We start from the raw sequence: 21,889 nt of genomic DNA on the forward strand, positions 1-21,889 counted from the left end.
GGCTGGGAAACGGCTCCCATCCGCTCAACCCCGCCCCCAGGGCTTCTTAAAGCGGCAACGCTTTCACAGGAAGTGGGGCCCAACACATAGCTCCTATTACACTATTTCTGCCCGCCTTACAAGCCATCTATGTCCCAGAGCTTAGCAGTTTCATCTCTCAAGCATAAAAGCTGTGAGTTCTAATCGCGCACGAAAAATCTGGACCTGTTGAGTTCTACACTGATAGAGGTGGTAACTTCCGACCCAGTGTTAAACTGATCCCGGCATGTTAGAGATCCTGTTGCCCTATTTCATATTACAGCAGGGGACTATTCTGGCTTCAGCCAACTTCTCTAGAATAGATCTTTTGTTTCTGACCACGTCTATCTGCTTCTCTTTCCACACATGCTGCTGAATGTTCCCAGTACTATCATATGGTTGTTATGAGAACGTGCTGTACCCAGTTTTATTGCTGTTCCCTACACATCACCACAGTGACCTTACTTCAGCAAACAGAATGTAGAACACAGAACAATACAGCACAGCAAAATGGCCCTTCTGCCCACAATATGTGCCAAACTAATTAAATTAAATCAAATACCCAACAACACTAATCCCTTCTGTCTACATAATGTCCATTTCCTGCACATTCATCTGCCTATCTAAGAGCTTTTTGAATGCCCCTATCGAATTTGCCTCCACCACCAGCCCTGGCAGCACATTCCAAGCACCCAACACTCTTAGTTGTAAAAAAAAACTTGCCTGCATACCTCTTTTAATCTTACCCGCTCTCACCTTAAATGCATGTCCTTACCCTCCAGTGTTAGACATTTCAACCCTGGGATAAAGATACCAGCTGTCGATGCCTCTTGTAATCTCAAAAGCCTCCATCAGATCTTCCCTCAGCATCTACCACTTCAGAGAAAACAATCCAAATTTTCCCAACAAACACACATTGAAGTTGCTGGTGAACGCAGCAGGCCAGGCAGCATCTCTAGGAAGAGGTACAGTCGTCGTTTCAGGCCGAGACCCTCAGGAGGTCTCGGCCCGAAACGTCGACTGTACCTCTTCCTAGAGATGCTGCCTCGCCTGCTGCATTCACCAGCAACTTTGATGTGTGTTGCTTGAATTTCCAGCATCTGCAGAATTCCTCGTGTTTACAAATTTTCCCAACCTCTTGTTTAGAACATACCTCTAATCCAGGCAATATTCTGGTAAATCTCTTCTGCACCCTCACCAAATCCAACACACCATTCCTATAATGGAGAGGCCAGAAATGAATGCAATATTCCAGATGCAGCCTAAATAGAGCTGCAAACTAATTTCCTGACTTTTGATCTCATTGTCTCGACTAATAGAGGCAAACATGCCAAATGCCTTCTTAACCTCTCTATCAATCTGTGTACCACTTTCAGGGAGCTATGAGCTTGGACCCCAAGATCCTTCTGCTCATCAACAATGTTGAGTGTCTCGCTGAGCCAATAGGCTTGTCCTGGACTTATTTCATAATTTACTGGCATATTTTACATATTACTACTTAACTATTTATGGTTCTATTACTATTTATTATTTATGGTGCAACTGTAACGAAAGCCAATTTCCCCCAGGATCAATAAAATATGATTATGACTACGACTATTAACAGTGTACTGCCTGTTTACATTTGATCTCCCAAGGTGCATCACTTCACATTCAGCTGGGTTAAACTCTGACTGCCAATTCTCTGCCCATATCTTCAACCCGCTGTATCTTTTACCAATCTTCCATGCTACCCACAACACACCCAATCTTTACATCATCAGTATACTTAATAAAACCACCATTTATGTTTTCATCCAGGTCATTCATATATATCACAATCAGCAGAGGTCCCAGTGTGGATCCCTGAAGAACACCATTAGCCATAGACCTCCAGCCAGAATGAGTCCCGTTGACCCACTATCCTCTGTGCAGCACAGTATGGTAGCATAATGGTTAGCACCATGCTTTTCGGTGCCAGTAGTAAGATCAGGGTTCATTTCCTGCTGCTGTCTATGAGGAGTTTATAGGTCCTCCCCATGAATGCTTGGGTTTCCTCCAGGTGCTCCTATTTCCTCCCACTTTCCAAAAGATGCATGGCTAGGTTTAATGAATTGTGGGTATGCCATGTTGGCGCCAGAAGTGTGGGGACACTTGCATGATCTTTGCTGATTTGATTTGAGGCTAATGACACATTTCACTGTATGTTTTGATTACATGTTACAAATAAAGCTGATCTTTTTAAAAATATATTTAAAGTACAAGTACTCCATGTTTTAAAGAAGAAAAGAAAATTGGACGGCAGGAGAAGTACAGGGAGGGAACTCTGGATCTCAGGGTTGTACATGGTGACATATGTACTCTAATAATAACATTTACTCTGAACTTCAAACCAGTGGCAGGGACAGCTAGCAGGAATGGAGTAATACTCAAGGGTCCTCTCACAGCGAAGCCATTGCAAGAAAAATAACAAATAAAAATAATTGCTGTATTAATCTACAAGTTCACTTCAAAGTTATTGAATGTGAAGTCTTTTGGATTCACAGGTAAGATATTATTAAACACTAAAAAAATTCAATTAGTTTCGCAAACACTAGGAAATCTGCAGATGCTGGAATTTCAAGCAACACACATAAAAGTTGCTGGTGAACACAGCAGGCCAGGCAGCATCTATAGGAAGAGGTACAGTGGACGTTTCGGGCCGAGACCCTTCGTCAGGACTAACTGAAGGAAGAGCTAGTAGGAGATTTGAAAGTGGGAGGGGGAGGGAGAGATCCAAAATGATTGTGGTTTGCTGCCTTCCTTGTTCCCTCTTTCCTTCTATCATCCCTTCCAATAACAATCTCTGCAGTCCACCACCTCTTAACAAGTGCCCGGCATATTCCAGCTTCCTTTTCTGCACGTTCTTCAACTCCTTTTCTCTCCTCGCTCTCTTCAACACTTCCATATTACTGACCTTCATCACCCATCTAATTTTCTGCATTCTCCATAAACACCACATTTCAAATGCCTCCAGTCGTCGTTGCACTTCCTTGCATATGGTCCACGGTTCGACTCTATACAACAGACTGCTCCAGACATAGCATTTCCAAATTCTACAACACAGCCCAAAGTCCAACCTCTTGCCACACAGCACGTCACTCAGGCTCCAGAACGTTGATCTTGCAATCTCAATTCTTCATCGAATTTCTGTATCACATTTCCCATCCTCTGTGACCATCTGTCCCAAGTACACAAACTTCTTGACTTGCTCTATGCCTACACCATGAATTGTGATACTGATTTTGGGGACTTCTTTCTTCTGTGATACTACCATCATCTTCACCTTTGTATCATTTATTTTCATTCCAAATCGTTCTCCTTCAGCATTTATCTTATCTACTATTCTGAGTAACTCATCTTCAGTCTCCGCTAACAACACTGAATCATCTGCATACCTCAAGTTGTTCACCGTCACTACACCAATTTGGACACCAGCTTCATCGTTCAACACGCTGAAGATTACCTCTGAGTAAATGTTAAGTAATAAACGGGAGATAATGCATCCCTGGCGAACCCCTTTTTGGATCTCAACTTCCCGTGAATTCCTACCACTAATTCTTACGACTGCCTTCTGATGCCAGTACAGACTCGCAATCAGTCGAACATCTTTCCCATCCAGCCCCAATGAGTTCAGGCAATTTACCAGCTGTTCATGATTAACTTGGTCAAAAGCTTTTTCGTAATCCAGGAAGTACATGTAAGTGTCTTTTTTTTTCTAGACCTCGTTCCACAATCATTCACAAATTGAAAATCCCTTCATGGGTACCCATACCTGGTATAAATCTGCTCTGGCACTAATTAATTTCATTAAGAACTGTCCTTTTTATTCTGCTTAGGAGATTAGTGTGCAAACTTAAAGCACATGGTATTGGGGGTATGGTATTGATGTGGATAGAGAATTGGTTGGCAGACAGGAAACAAAGAGTGGGAATAAATGGGACCTTTTCAGAATGGCAGGCAGTGACCAGTGGGGTACCACAAGGCTCAGTGCTGCGACCCCAGTTGTTTACAATATATATTAATGACAAAGATGAGGGAATTAAGTGCAGCATCTCCAAGTTTGTGGATGACACAAAGCTGGGCGGCAGTGTTAGCAGTGAGGAGGACGCTAAGAGGATGCAGGGTGACTTGGATAGGTTAGGTGAGTGGGCAAATTCATGGCAGATGCAATTTAATATGGATAAATGTGAGGTTATCCACTTTGGTGGCAAAAACAGGAAAACAGATTATTATCTGAATGGTGGCCGATTAGGAAAAGGGGAGGTGCAACGAGACCTGGGTGTCATTATACACCAGTCATTGAAAGTGGGCATGCAGGTACAGCAGGCGGTGAAAAAGGCGAATGGTATGCTGGCATTCATAGCAAGAGGATTCGAGTACAGGAGCAGCGAGGTACTACTGCAGTTGTACAAGGCCTTGGTGAGACCGCAACTGGAGTATTGTGTGCAGTTTTGGTCCCCTAATCTGAGGAAAGACATTCTTGCCGTAGAGGGAGTACAAAGAAGGTTCACCAGATTGATTCCTGGGATGGCAGGACTTTCATATGATGAAAGACTAGATTGACTAGGCTTATACTCGTTGGAATTTAGAAGATTGAGGGGGGGATCTTATTGAAACGTATAAAATCCTAAAGGAATTGGACAGGCTAGATGCAGGAAGATTGTTCCCGATGTTGGGGAAGTCCAGAACGAGGGGTCACAGTTTGAGGATAAGGGGGAAGCCTTTTAGGACCGAGATTAGGAAAAATTTCTTCACACAGAGAGTGGTGAATCTGTGGAATTCTCTGCCACAGGAAACAGTTGAGGCCAGTTCATTGGCTATATTTAAGAGGGAGTTAGATATGGCCCTTGTGGCTAAAGGGATCGGGGGTATGGAGCGAGGGCTGGTACAGGGTTCTGAGTTGGATGATCAGCCATGATTGTACTGAATGGCGGTGCAGGCTCGAAGGGCCGAATGGCCTACTCCTGCACCTATTTTCTATGTTTCTATGTTTCTATTAATAACAAGATCTTGGAGGCATGACTTATAAGACTGATAGTTCTAAAGTCTGAGCATTTCGTGCTCTTACTTTTCTTTGGCATCATGACAAACTCTGACACCACAAAATCTGTTGGTCTCTTTCCTGTTGAGTAGATTGTATTGCAAAGCCTCATGATCTCTTCCACATCCGAGTCGCCAAGGCATTTCAACATTTCGGTTGTAATACCATCTACACCACAAGCTTTACCAGTTTTTAACTTTCCAATGGCTGCTCTTACTTCCGCTACCAAAATTTTCAGACCTTCCACGTTCTTCTCACTCACTTGATCATTTCTAGCATCATAGTACAATTCCCTAATGTATTCCATCCATCTACTTTCCACCTTGTCATTCTCAAAGAGTATGTTCCCACCCTTGTCTTGAATAATGCCAGTCCTTGGTTGTTTCTTGTTGGTCATCTCTGCAATCTCCCTGTGCATATCTCTTGAATGATGCAACATGTCCACGGTCTCTATCTTTTCACACCGTTTGATAAACCATTGTTCTTTAGCTTTTGCACACTCTGCTCTTATTTGTTGGTCCAATTCCTTGTACTTAGATGTGTCCTTCTTGTGCTTCCTTCTCTCTTCCATGACCTTCAGAATGTGATCCATCATTGATGAATAGAAATAAAAAATTGAATTAGGAGATTAAATTTTTTTTTAGACAAAAATCGAAATAAGAAAATCACTAAAGATGCAGAGGGGGACTTTCGTTGAACTATTGGCTATTTCACTGTATAATTGACTGACATGAACCAAAGAATTCAAGAATTTTTTTTCTACTTCCTAAAAATTCATCACGGCTTAGATTAAAATACAGAGCGATCTGCTACACATTAAGTGAATGTTGGGCAGGATAAAGATGATAGCTATATTCCACCACAGGGTGTGGTTTATGCTAACTGCTGCCTAAAGGCTGTTTCAATCAGAAAAGCTGACATTTGAGCAGCATGTCTTCCCAGAGAGAGGAGTCTGAGATGGAGGAAAGCTCAAAGGGAAATGGGGTCTCAGTCTGGAATGGGACTGAAAAATCATCAATTAAAAGCATACACTTCAAATTATGAAGGGCATCAATAGGGTAACTGCAAGCAGACTTTTTCCACTAAGGTTGGATAAAACTAGAGCTAGAGGTTAGGGGTGAAAAATGAAACGTTTAAGGGGAACATGAGAGGGAAATGTGGGTGTGGCATTTTCATTTAACACTATTTTACCCTTGATATGTTTACATTTCCCAATACCATTCTTGAACACTGCTGTGGCATCATCCAGGACCTTTCTTAATTCGGCTACAGTTGACTCTACTGCAAGGGATGTGGCATGCAAATAGTGGATGGATCTCCAATCAAACTCATTGGACTTGTATGTGGTAAAAACAGGAGGGCCAGCCTGTGGGGACATGAATAGCTGAGACAACTTCAACTTGATTGGAGATACATCCACTACTTTTTGAAACTGCAACTTGACTTTTTATCATTTTCTCTATCCTGTGCTGTCCATTTATTTTGTTTGCCTGACATGCTCTTTGTATGTGCCCTACTTTGTTGCATTTTCTGCACGTTTTAACTTTATACCTGCATTGGTTTGGTGTATGCGAGCCCCTGCCGTAATGGAAACATAATTTGTTCGTTTAGGGAGGCTTCTGTTTAGAAGCTGCAATTTTGTTCACGCCCATTTTCATTCCTGACTCCAACTCAATTGTGTCTCTGACTGCTGTTTCCATTGATACAACAATTTCAATTGTTCTTTTAAATGTGAGTTTTGTTTCAGTTAGGAGCCATTTTTGAAATCTTTCTTGTAAGATTCCTCAAACTAAATGATCTCTCAGTTCATTATTGAGCCCATCATTGAACTGGCAATGCTCAGACAATTTCTTCAGCTCTGCCATGTATGCTGATATGGACTCACCTTCCTCTTGATTCCACTTATGAAACCTAGTGTTCTGTAATCAACAATGTTTTTGGTTCTAAATGTTCCTGCATTACTTTCACAATATCAGCAAAGTTCATTTTGGCTGGTTTGGTTAGAGCAGTCGGACTTCTAAGCAAACTGTATATTTTTCCACCCAATGCTCTTTGCAAAACTGGCACTCACTTCCCATTGACTATTGCTCCATTCTCTCAGTATACATCATTCAGTTATATTTCTACTTTTCTTTATTTATGATTATTATCACCCAGTACTTACTGTTTTAAACCCATGAATTTCGTCCATATTCTGCTTTTTTAAAAAAAAACTCGACTGTCACTTCCCTTTGAAGAACACGTGCTCTGAATATTTTTAATTTGAATGTCCCACTAAGCTTCAACAGGCAGGTAGTCGTCTCAGGTTTGTTTAAAACTTGCTTGGCGCCACAGTTACAGAAATTAATCACAAGGAAACAATGGGAGAGCCATGGATAACTTGTGTTAGACATTTTTATTTTAGCGAGATGCGCACATATGACGTGGAGACATGATGACGTATGATGTGTGCGTGATGATGTACTTTTGATGATGACTTACTTTTACGTATGCCACCCAATGAACTACTTAAATCAACAAGAATGCTTAATCAAACACTGTAGTTATAATATTATTCAAATATGACTAAAATGTTTAATACACAACACCCATGTTTGGGGAGGAGGGAATTGCATTCCTTGAAAAGAGTCCTTATTGCAATTTTCCATAATGCAAAACTGTGTCATTTATGTATGTGTCAAATGACAAGATTAGGGAAAAAACCGCATCAACTATTTACTTTATTTTCATATAAACTCTGAGATAACAAATTTTATTCAGTATCTCAAATTTTTGGGTAGTGATATATGAATTCTGTAAGGCGATTTTATATAACCTGAACATCTGTAATGGGCTGTAAATCAAGAAAATAAAGGGAAGCAGTAAGTGAAATCAGATTGTTAAAAGGCTGAATTAAATGGCATTAAAATCTGAAAGCACATTGCATCTGCAACAGGTGGATGACTTAATGGTACAAATAGTAATAAATAGATATGAGCTAATTGTTATCACAGAAGAGTGCTACTGGGTGTTCTGCGTTTGGGAATGACAGGTAAGAATTGAAGAGGAGTTGGTGTGACATTGTTAATAATTGTCCATAGGCCAGTGTCCTATCATTGGCTAGTCCTGGAGTTGATACTGAAGATCAAAGCCCGAAGGTCAATCAGAAATTCAGAAGCCGAAGTCCGATGGCTGAAGCCCTGGGTCTATCAATTTGAAGTCCATTGGGGGAGTCAGAGGCCTGTTTTCTGCAAGTTTCCTGGAGGCCCAGAGGCCTATCCTGGGGTTAAAGGACTGTCTGTGTGAGTGTGTGGGTTCTTAAGGCAAATGATGCATCTCACTGTATGTTTCAATGTACATACGATAAGTCAATTAATCTGAATCTGTAATAACGAATACAATCAGAACTGTGGTAAATCATGAACTTGGCTTAGGATCATGGAATAGGATTAGTCTGGCTAAAGCTATGGTGCGAAAGGGAGCAGAAAACATTGGTGGGCATTGTATAACTAAGTAAGGAGTAGGACACAATATAAGCTCAGAAACTTAATGCACATGTAATACAATACGTTTATAAAGATACAGGTGGGCAAACGCTGGCAATAGTGGACGAATTCCTAGAATGTGTACCAGATAGCTTTCTATCTGTGTCTGTATTTGAGAAACTAAACAGAGAAATGCTATTTTATCTCTCGTGCAGCACACACAAAATGTGGGGGATCTCAGCAAGTCCAGCAGCATTTATGGAGGGGAGAAAATAGTCGATATTTCTACATTGGCCCAAAATGTCGACTACTTACTCCCCTCTGTACATGCTCCACTTACTGAGTTCTTCCAGCATTTTGTAGGTGTTGCACAAAATTTCCAGCATCTTCAGAATCTCCTGTATTTGTATTTTATGTCTTGTACTGTGCACACAAAAGGGCTGATAACCAATCTTGTTGTAAGGTGTCCCACTGGAAGGGGTGACCATATAATACAATTTTACGTTTAAGTTCAACGATGATCTGGTCCAATCTGATACCAGGATTTTCAATCTATATGAAGGAATATTCAAGATACGAGGGGCAAATAAGGACAACAAAAAGATGACAGATGGTGTAACAGTGGATAGGGTAAAAGCTAGCATGTAAATAAATAATGCATAATTGAAACAAATATAATCTTGTAAGTTAGACCTGGAGTATTACATGAATTTTGACCTCCTTGCCAAATAGAAGCAGGCCATGGAACTCTTTGAGCTCACTCTGGTTTCTGAGAAAACCACAGTTGATTCTTTATTCTTATCCCTAAACCTCATGATTCCCTTGGTGTCCAAATGCTTATAGACCTGAGATCTCAACAGCGAATTCCACCTGGTATAATCATCTAGGCAAGGAAATGTCTTAAATATTGTTTTAAAATCTAATGCATCTATTGCTTAAGAGTCCTGTGCCAAAGGAAGACACAATTCTTGTTTTTTTTTGTTAAAAATCTATGCCACATGCTGGTTGTCTGTCGATTTCACGATGATGACAGAAACCTGTGCAGGAAAGTTTTCAAAGTGGAAAAGTCGTTGCAGTGGAGCAGTTCCACTTGCTCGACCTCAGAAGCCCTGTTCCGGTGGTACAAGTGACCATCACAACTGGATGCAGTGAATGGCCATGACATCTTCTCTGCCTCGCTTTGCCCTTTTCTCTACTGGGATGGCAGCAAAATAGCTTTCCTGGCTGTTGGACCTCACTGGTGATCTCATCTGCCCAGTCCACTGAAACTGACTTGGCATGCTAGGATAGGCTTATCGCTTTCTCAGGCAAACCGGCTGCCATCGCCTGCTTTCAACCGCTCATCGAAGCGGTGTGGCCGCTATCACCTGCAAACAACTACTTGGAGCCTCAGGTGAGGACAAAGGTGGATGCGCTATTCCGAGGGCGATACAGCAAACCCTTTTGCCAGAGGAGCTACGCGTCCCTGGATACCCCATACACCCCAATTGCCACATAACATTGAGATAAAACATTTTATTAACTTGATGTAGGGTCTTCAATCTGAAACATCAACCGTTTTCTTTTCCCACGGATACACCCTGACCTGCTAAATATTTCCAGCATTTCCTGCTTTTATATGATCTTTTATTTACCTAGGATAAGAAGCTAGCTCATTTTGAAAACTAGTATCATAGAACATAGAGTGGTAGAACACAAGAAAACAGGTCCTTCTGCCCACAGTGTTGTATTGGACTAATTAAATTAGTAATCAAATGGCCAACTAAACCAATCCCTTCTGCCCACACAATGTCCATATCCTCCCATTAAAGAAAGGCAGGGGCAAGTGCAGCAGCTATCGGCAGAGTGGTCATAGTCAGAATGGTTGAGGCTTTAGCTCTTCAAAACTTCAGCGGAGAGGCTTCAGTCAGAGGAAACAAAAAAAAGGGGAAAAGCTCTAGGTAGAGCTTTTATCCTTCCCTTCTTTACATTTGCTCAGTTAGGGCAGTAGAGATGTCAGGCAGGATAGCTGAATGCTCCTCTTGTGGGATGTGGGAAGGCAGGGAGACCTCCAGTGTCCCTAACGTCTACTACTGCGAGAAGTGCATCCAGCTGAAACTTCTAACAATCCACGTTAAGGAGCTGGAGCTGGAACTGGATGAACTCCAGATCATTCGGGAGGCTGAGGGAGTGATAGATTGGACAGATGGAGAGGTGGTAACACCCCAAGGTGCAGGACACAGGAAACTGGGTGACAGTCAGGAAGGGGAAAGGGGTTAAGGAGCCAGAGCAGAGTACCCCTGTGGCCGCCCCCCTCAACAACAGGTATACCACTTTGGGTGCAGATGACCGAGAAAGTCACAGTAGTTGGGCTCTGGAACTGAGTCTGGCTATGTGACTCAGAAGGGAAGGGGGAGAAGAGCCGCGCTGTAGCAATCAGGGATTTGTTAATTAGAGGAACAGAAAGGAGGTTCTGTGGGCAAGAACAAGATTCCCAGATGGGATGTTGCTTCTTGGGTGCCAGGGTCCGGGACACCTTGAATCGAGTCCTTGGCATTCTCAAGTGGGAAGGTGAACAATTAGGGGTCATGGTCCATGTAGTTACCAATGACATGGGTAGGATGAGTAACGAGGTTCTGCATTGGGAGCTTATGGAGTTAGGTGCTAAGTTAAAGGACAGGACCCCAGAGTTGTGATCTCAAGATTGCTACCTGTGCCATGTGCTAGTGAGGCCAGAACTGGGAAGATTATACAGTTTAACATGTGGTTAAGGAGTTGGTGTAGGAAGGAGGACGTATGATTTCTGGATCATTCTTTTCCAGGGAAGGTGGGACCTGTACAGAAGGGATAGTTTGCACCTGAACTGGAGCAGGAATAATGCTGCACAGTGGGTTTAAACTAGAGTTGCAGGGCAATGGGAACCAGAGTGCTGGAACAGTTAGTGGAGAGGTTGTGGAGGTGGATCTTGGTAAGACCTTAGACAAAGTCAGGAATCAAAAGGTTGAGCATGGTGCGACTGTGTCCTGAGCTGGATACATTTCAATGTAAGAAGTATGGTAGGGCAGGCGGATGAGCCCAGGGCCTGGATCAACACCTGGAATCATGACATTGTAGCCATTAGTGAGATTTGGTCGCAGGAGGAGCAGGACTTGGCCGCTTAATATTTTGGGGTTCTGTTGTCTTTGATGTGACAGAACGGGAGGGATTAAAAGAGGAAGGGTGACGCTATGAGTCAGGGAAAACGTCGTGTAAGTGCTCTGTCGAGACAGACTGGAGAACTCCTTAAGGCATTATGGGTGGAACTGAGGAATAAGAAAGGTATGACCACATTAATGGGGCTCTATTACATACCACCCAACAGTCCTAGGGATTTAGAGGAACAAATTTGTAAAGAGGTTACAAGAAACATAATATTGTTATAGTAGGTGATTTTAACTTTCCACGTATTGACTGGGAATTCCATTCTATAAAAGAGCTAGATGGGATAGAGTTTGTCAAATGTGTTCAGGGAAGTTTCCTTCATTAGTATGTTGAAGTCCCAACGAGAGAGTATGTGATACTGGATCTGTTATTAGGGACTGAGGCAGGGTAGGCGACAGAAGTTTGTGTTGGGGGGACACTTTGCATTTGGTGACCACAATGCCATTAGTTCCAAAGTAAATATGCAGAGATAGGTCTGGTCTGTGGGTTGAGATTCTAAAATGGAGAAAGGCCAATTTTGACGGTATCAGAAATAATCTGGCAAGTGTGGATAGGGACAGGCTGTTTTCTGGCAAAGGTGTACTTGGTAAGTGAGATGCCTTCATAAGTGAAACTTTGAGACTGCAAATTTCTATGTGCCTGTCAGAGCAAAAGGTAAAAATAAGAAGTGTAGAGAACCTTTGTTTTCACGAGATAGTCAGGCCCTGGTTAAGATAAAAAAGGTGTATAGCAGGTGTAGGCAGGTAGGAACAAATGAGGTGCCTACAGAACATAAGAAATGCAAGAGAAAATTTAAGAAAGAAATCAGGAGGGTTAAAAGAAGGAATGAAGTTGCTCTACTAGACAAGGTGAAGGAGAATCCTAAGGAATTCTACAAATATATGTTAAGAGTGAAAGGATTGTAAGAGACAAAATTGGTCCTCTGGGAGATCAGAATGGTAATCCATGTGTATAGGCAAAACAGATGGGGAAGATCTTAAGTAAACTTTTTCATCTGAATTTACTCTGGAGATGGACAAAGTCCATAGAAGTGAGGCAAAGTGGCATCAGTACCATGGACCCAGTACAGACTACAGAGGAGGAGGTGTTAACTGTCCTGAGGCAAGTCAGGGTGGGTAAGTCCCCAGGGCCTGACAAGGGTGTTCCCTCGGACACCATGGGCAGCAAATGTAGAAACTGCTGGGGCTCCAGCACAGATATTTAAAACACCCTCAGCGACAGGAGAGGTACCAGAGGATTGGAGGGTAGCCAATGTTGTCCCGCTGTTTAATAAAAGGCTCTAAACATAAACCAGGAAATTATAGGCTGGTGTGTCTCACATCAGCTGTGGGAAAGTTATTGGAAGCTTTTCTAAGGGACCAAATATTTAAATATTTGGACTGATTAAGGGGTACTGAGCATGACTTTGTGCATGGTAGATCATGTCTAACCAATCTTATAGAGTTTTTTAAGGAAAGTACCTGAAAAGTGGATGAAGGCAAGGCAGTGGATGTTGTCTACATGGACTTTAGCAAAACATTTGACAAAGTCCTGTACAGAAGGTTGGTCGAGGAGGTCCAGTTGCTCGGCTTTCAAGATGAGGTAGTAAATTGGATTAGACTTGTCTTTGTGGGAGAAGCCAGAGTGGTAGTAGGTAGTTACATTGGATGTTATGTTGAAGTTGTATAAGATGTTGGTGAGGCCTAATTTGGAATATTTTGTACAGTTTTGGTCACCTACGTACAGGAAAGATGTAAATAAGATTGAAAGAATACAGAGAAAACCTGCACGGATGTTGCCTGGTCTGGAGGACCCGAGTTATGAGGTGCTTAAGACTATATTTCTTTGAACGTAAAAGATTGAGAGGAGATTTGATAGATATATACAACATTATGAGGGGTACAGATAGGGTAAATGCAAACAGTCCTTTTCCACTAAGGTTGGGTGGAACTACAATCAGAGGTCATTGGTTAAGGGTGAAAGGTGAAAAATTTTAAGGGGAACATGAGGGTGTTTTTTACTCAGAGGGTGGTGAGTGCATGGATCGAGCTGCCAGCACAAGTGGTGCGTGTGAGCTTGATATCAATGTTTAAGCAAAGTTTGGCTAGATAAAGTAAGGCAATGGTCCCAGTGCAGGTCGATGGGAGTAGGTAGTTTAAATGGTTTCAGTATGGACTAGATGGGCCAAAGGGCTTGTTTCTGTGCTGTACTTCTCTATGACATTTCCCTCACATTATGTGTCTATCTAAACATCTTAAAAATCCGTAATGTATCTGCTTTTACCATCACCACAGGCAGCACATTCCAGGCACACACCACCCTCTGTCGAAACATCTTTCCTCTCAAGTCTCCTTTCAACTTATCCCCTTTACCTTAAATGCATGCCCCCTGATATTGAGACATTTCAACCCTGGGTCATACTCATTAGTAGTTATTTATTTTCCAAGCTATCGTCTCTCAATATCCTCTTCCAAGTATCAGGATAGGAAGGAAACACAAGTTAATGTATGCTGTTTTCCAAGTAAACTTGCTTTATTTGTTGAATTAAGTGTCTCCGACCTGAACACGAGAGATTCTGCAAATGCTGGAAATCCAGAGCAACACATATAGAAGTCAGGCAGCATCTATGGAAAGGAAGAAAGAGCCGACGTTTCGAGCCGAGGCCTTTCATCAGGACTGACCTCAGGATGCTATTGAGTATTCTCAACATTTTCTATTTTTTGCTATATAGTGAGTAGAATGCCCCGTCCTGCTACCAATGCACTGGCTGATACTTTTGGAAAGGAGTTTGCAAACATTCCGCATAAACGGCTTGGAGTGTTTTGTCCCAGTCAGGATACTGTAGTGACTGCCATTTCCCCGCCTCCTGCCCAATGGCGATGACGTCATCGAACAGAATGTTTACATTGTAGCCGAAACTCTCCGCGTTCGATACAGTATTTTGTTGGATGGTTACACTGCTTCCTCGAGGTGTCCGTCCACGGCAATTGCAACCTGGTTAATTAGGGAGATCTGGCTCATCGGTGCGAGGATGAACTGTAGATCCCAGACTCTGGAGCTGACGGTAGAAGCCAGACAGATCGAGGAGACGGTGCTGGCGGTCCTCCACACCGTGCTTCTCCATAGGAGCTCGGGGAAATTCCATTACAAGAAGGAGGGCACCTACTCGATCGGCACTGTGGGCACCGAAGATGTCGACTGCGACTTCGTCGATTGCACCTACGTGAGAGTGTCTTCGGACGAGCTGGACCGCACATTGCGCAGATCAGTAGGCGAGTTTAAGGTGTGCTTCGACTAGATTGTTTTAATATAGTAAGTGGGTCCCGCATATCAACTCTGCCTCGTTATGAAACGAGATAGTGGCCAATTTACGGTTAACCGTTCATTGTACTTATTGAAGTCAAAGTAGTTCGATTGTTATTAACAAACGGCATTCGTTCCATAACGTACGGAAGGCCTACATTTATCGCCCCTGGCTATGGCCCCACTTTAAGTGAAATGAACACAAACTCGAGGCTAAGGTTTCATCCCAGGGCAAGGCCTCAAGGGACCAAACTGAGTGAGGTTCCATCTGCTCTCTGAAATGAATATAAAAACGTTGTTCTGGACTAAATTATCGACCTGGGTTATATTAGTCAGTCTGATACGAACCTTAATACATGATCTTTTGGCTTAGAGACAAGGATGCTACTGTTTAAGACTGATGCAAAGCCAGCTAAAGTAATTCCAGAAATGGGGGAATGGATCATATCAGTTCGTTCCTTTTAATACTGGAATATGCAGGTGCAGACTGGTGTTTCTTGGGTATTACAAGCGGCATAGAGGGCAGGGAGGTGTGAGGGACATGGCCTTAAATGAGTGGCAAGTGTACGTAGTTTGGGCCATTTCTCAGAGATAGCATTATTTCTTGGAGTTGCTTTTTCGCTTCGAGTGTGTTAATGTCTTAATACTTTGAAAAGTTGAAACAAAAGATTATTCCACATTAACTGAAAGGCTCTCTCAAACTGGAAAGATGAGACTAGATTATAAAACCATAAGATATAGGAGCCGAATTAGGGTCATTTGACCCACCAAGTCTGCTCTGCCATTTCATCATGGCTAATCCACTTTTCCTCTCAGCCCCATCTCCTGCCTTCTCCTGGTATCCCTTCATGCCCTGACTGCTAAGACCATAAGATACAGGAGCCCATTTGGCCCATCGAGTCTGCTCTGCCTTTCCTACAATGTCTTTGAGCAGTTTGAAGACTCTATGAAGGACTAAGGAATTATGTTATTTTGAGGTTATAACTGATGGCATTGAATCTCACAATTATGACAGTGACGCTTCCACTTATATAGCACCTCCATGTATTAAAACACCTCCTGGGTCTGCACTGGTGCTCCATGAGATCGATACAGAGGAGAGCTAAACTCATTGGAATTCAGAAAAAAAGTGTGATGCCATTGGCATATAAGATTTTGAGAAGTGATGACAAGGTGAATGCCAGTCCACACCAGGAGGTTCAAGAATTTGAGGATATGATCACATGATATGATGTTTGTTTTGGAGTGAGGTGAGGGAATATTTATTTACATAAGGGATTATCAATATTTGAAATTCTCTCCTTCTGAGGGCTGTGTTTATTTATTCATTGAACATTTTCGAAGCTGAGATTAGTAGACATGGTGTCTGAAGAGAAGCTGGCTGTTTATAAAATAGGTGGAAGAGATGACAAGACAAAATGGATCAGCCATTTGAATGACAGAGCAGGCTTGACTTAATTACTAGCTTTTAGATTTTGTTCTCAAAAAGAAATTGGGCACAGGTCACTAAAGGTGATCTGGAACAGTTGAAAGTAGCTTAGTAAAAACTATAGTTTCTGAGGAGGTATTTTTCAAAGGCAGGAAGAGTGGCTTCATCATGTTTCTGAACTTTCAAAGAAAGCTGAAGAACATTTCAAAGTAAAAGTAAATTTATTATCAAAGTTTGCATATGTCACCATATTCAACCCTGAGATTAATTTTCATACACACATTCACAGTAGGCAGCACAGTAGTGTAGCGGTTAGCATGACACTGTTACAGCTTGGGTGTCGGAGTTCAGAGTTTAACTCCAATTTTATCTGCAAGGCGTTTGTATGTTCTCCCCCTCCGCTTGTGATGACCTGACACTTTATTGTTTACTTGCACTTTCTGTTACTGTTACAATTTATTCTGCATTATTATCATTTTACATTGCTCTACCTTAATGCACCATGCAATGATTTGATCTGTATGAACAGTACGGAAGACGACACAGACAAAATGCTGGAGGATTGCAGCAGGTCAGGCAGCATCAATGGAGTTGAATATAGAGTGTATGTTTCAGACCGAGACCCTTCAGCAGGACTGGTTGTGATTCTTTATTCCTCTCCATGGATGCTGCCTGACCCGCTGAGTTCCTCCAGCATGTTGTGTGTCCTGACGAAGGGTCTCGGCCTGAAATGTCGACTGCACCTCTTCCTAGAGATGCTGCCTGGCCTGCTGCGTTCTCCAGCAACTTTTATGTTTGTTGCTTGAATTTCCAGCATCTGCAGAATTCCTGTTGTTGTGTGTTACCTGGATTTCCATCATCCACAAAATATCTTGTGTTTATAGTAAGCAAGATGAGCTTTTCATTGTATCTTGGTACCTGTGACAATGATAAATCAATTCAATTCCATTCAAATATATATTAGCCACGACATGACAAACTTCCATGAGTTGGGGAATTATTCCTGGTGTCCAATCCTGTATTTATCCCCTAATCAAAATAACAAAGAATATGATATATGACCATCACAAATTACTGTTTGTGGAGCTTTTTTGTTTATAAATTGGCTGTTTGCTGCCTTTTGTACATGTTTTTTGTAGTTAGAGTATATTGACTGCATTACAGCCTGGTATGGAAACACCAGTGTCCTTGAATGGGAAATCCTACATAAAGTAGTGGATACTACGATGGCCCAGTCCATCGTGGGTAAGGCCCTCCCCACTATTGAGCACATCTACATGAAGTGTTGTTGCAGGAAAGCAGCATCCATCATCAGGACCCCCACCACCTGGGACATGCTCTCTTCTCACTGCTACCATCAGCAAGAAGGTACAGGAGCCTTAAGACTCACACCACCAAGTTCAGGAAGTTATTATCCCTCAACCATCAGGCTTTTGATCAAAGGGGATAACTCCACTTAACTTCTCTTGTCCCATTATTGAAATGCTTCCACAACCAATGACTCTTCACCTCATGTCCTTGGTACTTATTGCTTAATTATTTATTATTATTATTTCTTTCGTTTTGTATTTGCAGTTTGTTGCCTTTTGAACACTGGTTGAGTACCCAAGTTGGTGTGATCCTTCATTGATTCTATTATGATTATTATTCTATTATGGATTTATTGAGTATGCCCACAAGAAAATGAATCTCAGGGTTGTATATGGTGACATATATGTACTTTGATAACAAATCTACTTTGAACAACTTCAGATTCGAAGGACGTCTCTTTAGAACAGAGATGAGGAGGAATTTATTTATCCAGAAGTTGGTGAATCTGTGGGATCCAGTGCTACAGCAACTGTGGAGACCAAGTCATTGGGTATATTTAAAGTGGAGGTTGATAGGTTCTTGATTAGTAAGGCCGTCAAAGGTCACAAGGACAAGGCAGGGGTTGAGAGGGAAAGTAAATCAGTCATGACAGAATGGTGGGGCAGACTCGATGGGCTGGTGAATTCTTTAACCGAAGGGGGGTGAATCTGTGGAATTTGTTGCCACGTGAAGCTGTGGAGGCCAGGTTGTTGGGTGCACTTAAGGCAAAGTTTGATAGGTTCTTGATTGGACATGGCATCAAAGGTTACGGAGAGAAGGCCAGGAACTGGGGTTGAGGAGGAGAAGGAAAAAAGATCAGCCATGATTGAATGGCAGAGTGGACTCGATGGGTCAGAGCCTAATTCTGCTCCTATGTCTTATGGTCTCATGGTCTTGTGGCTGAATGGCCTAATTCTGCTCCATATATTATGGTCCGTACAATGGTGACTGTAGCACTTGGAGATTATTGTAGCTATGGAAAGCAAGTCATAAATATAATTCTTTCTCTTAATCAGCAAGTAAAATCAGAAGGGAGACAGTCTGTCCATATCTGCCTTAAACAATTTTGTAAGTATCCTAATAAAGTACTTTAATACCAGTTAGGGACAATGATCTCTAGATGATTTCTCTCTATACTCACTACCACCTCCAACTGGGAAAATCTGAAGCACTCTGTGGAAATTCAGAAACATAATAACAAAATATTTTTGTTTGCCTACAGTTTAGAGGTACCCTAAGCTTTGAAAGTGGGACATTGAACAATGAGATTTTAAGATGGTAATTGAGATTTGTTGATATTCTGGAATGATAGAACCTACCAACAGCTTTCCTCTTGCTTTGTTTTTCTCCTTCGACCCTAGGATGCTCTTCGTAACTCTGGCAGTGATGGGAGCGGTCAGATTTCCCTGGAATTCTACCAGAAGAAGAAGTCACGCTGGCCGTTCTCTGATGAGTGTATCCCGTGGGAGATGTGGACCTTCAAACTCAATGTGGTGAACTTGGCTAATGAGCAGGAGAGGCAAATCTGCAGGGAGAAGGTGGGCGAGAAACTGGGCGAGAAGATCATCAACATTATAGAGGTGATGAACAGACACGAGTACCTGCCCAAAATGCCCACACAGTCGGAGGTGGACAATGTCTTTGATACGAGTTTAAGAGACGTTCAACCCTATCTGTACAAAATTACCTACCAGATCACTGATTCTCTTGGAACATCTGTTAGTACCACCATGAGGAGATTGATCAAGGACACCCTGGCTTTATAACCTAGCAAATAATTATCAGGAAACATCCTGTTGCACTTTTTAATTTACTTCCCTTAGCAGTTTGCTTTTGGTGTTTTATTTCCTTCAGACAACTTTTAAGTGTCTGCCCATTTTAAAATCTCATGGAATGAGCTGTGCAATATCTTTCAAATTTTTATATTGTTTGTGTTGCCCAGCAGAAAGGTGATAAATATATTTATTTTGTTACATGCTCAAAGATGGTCAGAAAACTGTATTAAGTTGCTGGAAAAGGCTCCAGAAAGGAGAAACACTGACTGTTCTTAACTGGTGAGAATTTCCTCTCAGATCCCTGGAAAACATCTTGCATATATAGACGATGAAACAGCCAGTGACATTAGTAGTGTCATTCAGAGAAGAAAGCCTATCTGGTATTTGTTCAATAGGTAACCATTAAAAGATGGTTGCTAGCATCTGTGAAATAGTGCCCTAGCATTAGTTCCCCTCTCACGGAGAAAATGGAAGAAGGGGTGACAGAGAGTGGTAAAGAGAAGCTAAAAGTTATAGCAATTAAATTTAAAGTATTAGTGTGCGTATGGTATTCTGAAGTGGAGTTTGGAAATAATGTTTTAATTTTCAAATAATCTATTGTGATAAAACCAAATAAACAGTAAGTCTATTTGGATTATTTGTTTACTTGAGTGGTTAAATTGTGGTTCTAGACAGGTCACCTGTGTTGACAGTGTACAGGTCTAGAGTCATTTATCACTGCAGCAAAACTTTTACACCATTTAATCTCATAAAAGAAATTGGGAAGGAAATGCTGGGAAGATGGCATTTGTAAAGAGAGTATCAAAGCCTTAGCACTGACACGGTCAATGGACCTGGTTACGTGGGCAGGGTCAGTCATTCTCTATGTTATCGTCATGAAGGGCTTGTGCACTTCCTGTGTTAATTTCAATAATTTGCATTTATACAGTGAATATATCCAATAAATTACTTAATGGCATGAATACAAATTAGACATAGTTTCCATACTGGAAAGGTTAATGAGCTGTTTCTTTTTCACATACCAAGCTTTCTAATATGCATAGAAACGCAGAGGCTCACTTACAGTGGAACTAAATTTCTCTTTACATGCTCTTGGGAGTACCTAATCACTAGTCTCTGTCTATGGCTTTGCGTATTCAGAAAGGCCTACCGGTTCTTATCCAGTTAAAGCTGCCCAGTCCATGCAGCACAAATTCACTGCTAGAGATAAGACCATAAGATCTACTATAACCCGCTAACAAGTAGGTTGGTTCAATTTTGAGAGTCTAGGTATCACTTTTCTGATGTTGGAGAAGCAGGATGTAGTTCCGAAATTCAACTTACAAATATGCCATCTTCAAACCATCTCAACTCCAAAGATGTCCCTCCTCCTTCCAACCTACTGGTGCATCACTGGGCATTTAACAAGCATTAGGGTTTCATAGGCAGCCAGAAGAAGCCATCAGTAAATTGAGATTGAACAGCCAATATCTTGAATTCTGTTAAACCTTGATGTCCTTATCTCTAATTGATAAACAATCATACCTCACTGGAAATATATGTTGGAAGTTGCCAAATTCTCATACATAACCTCCAGATGTGGCTTATCCAGCACCTTCTACTGAAGGTTGTATTAAGGTGATCAATAGTCCAAATTTAGTCATGAGATTGCTGTGTTGAGTTTTCTGACTTTCAGTTGATTTGCAACCAGGTGTGTTACAGTTGATCTAGAGCAGGGGTTCCCAACTTGGGGTCCACGGACCTCTTGCTTAATGGTTCATGGCATAAAGAAGGTTGGGAACTCCTGGTCTAGAGCCTTGTGGCACAACAAACACCTTTGAGTGTTATCCAGTATCTCTTGCTACACAGTGCAGGTTTGCTGATAAGCAGGCTGCCACTATGCCAATTTTGCAGTCAAAAGGCTTACTGTGGGCAGTTGCATGATTTGGATGTTGCTGAATTGTAACACTAGAAGAAGCCAGTGCCTTCAGAAAAGGAATGAAGGGAAAAGTGAGTGCAGAGTGGTAAGCTATGCTTAAATCTTTAAAGATTAAATTATGAATATTCTTGCAGAAGTTAACAACTTCACCAAGACAGACATACACGAGACAAGTGATGTTAATTGTAAGATTTAGCTATAAATGTTATGTGAGATGTTTAAATAGGATTTGTACAGCACAACGATGACGAAAACTGTATTAGGAATTACTGAATTTGATTATTAAAGCTATCTTGGTTTAATATGTAATTTTTCTTTTGAGAAAACTCAAACCATCAGTTCTGTTCCAAATAGTTAATCACTTTAGTTTTAATTCAGATGTCCTCCTTTGGCAATTCTATAGGATCTGAA

General features: G+C 41.7%; 1 protein-coding gene across 1 annotated transcript; it reads left to right on the forward strand.

Moving 5' to 3' along the window:
- Positions 1-14,261: 14,261 nt before the first annotated feature.
- Positions 14,262-21,726, forward strand: atg101 (autophagy related 101). The gene is made up of 2 exons (XM_063050440.1): positions 14,262-14,986; positions 19,147-21,726. The coding sequence occupies exons 1-2, from the start codon at positions 14,735-14,737 to the stop codon at positions 19,549-19,551; spliced, it is 657 nt and encodes a 218-aa protein (XP_062906510.1). The 5' UTR covers positions 14,262-14,734; the 3' UTR covers positions 19,552-21,726.
- Positions 21,727-21,889: the final 163 nt, after the last annotated feature.

Source organism: Mobula hypostoma, chromosome 6 (assembly GCF_963921235.1).
Source record: "Mobula hypostoma chromosome 6, sMobHyp1.1, whole genome shotgun sequence".
NCBI classification, from domain to species: Eukaryota; Metazoa; Chordata; class Chondrichthyes; order Myliobatiformes; family Myliobatidae; genus Mobula; species Mobula hypostoma.

Excerpts from the sequence above, each read along its gene's own strand:
- atg101 (XM_063050440.1), top strand. The coding sequence starts at position 14,735 with ATGAACTGTAGATCCCAGACTCTGGAGCTGACGGTAGAAGCCAGACAG. Across the intron at positions 14,987-19,146 it reads GATCAGTAGGCGAGTTTAAG|GATGCTCTTCGTAACTCTGG; the intron begins GTGTGCTTCGAC and ends CTTCGACCCTAG.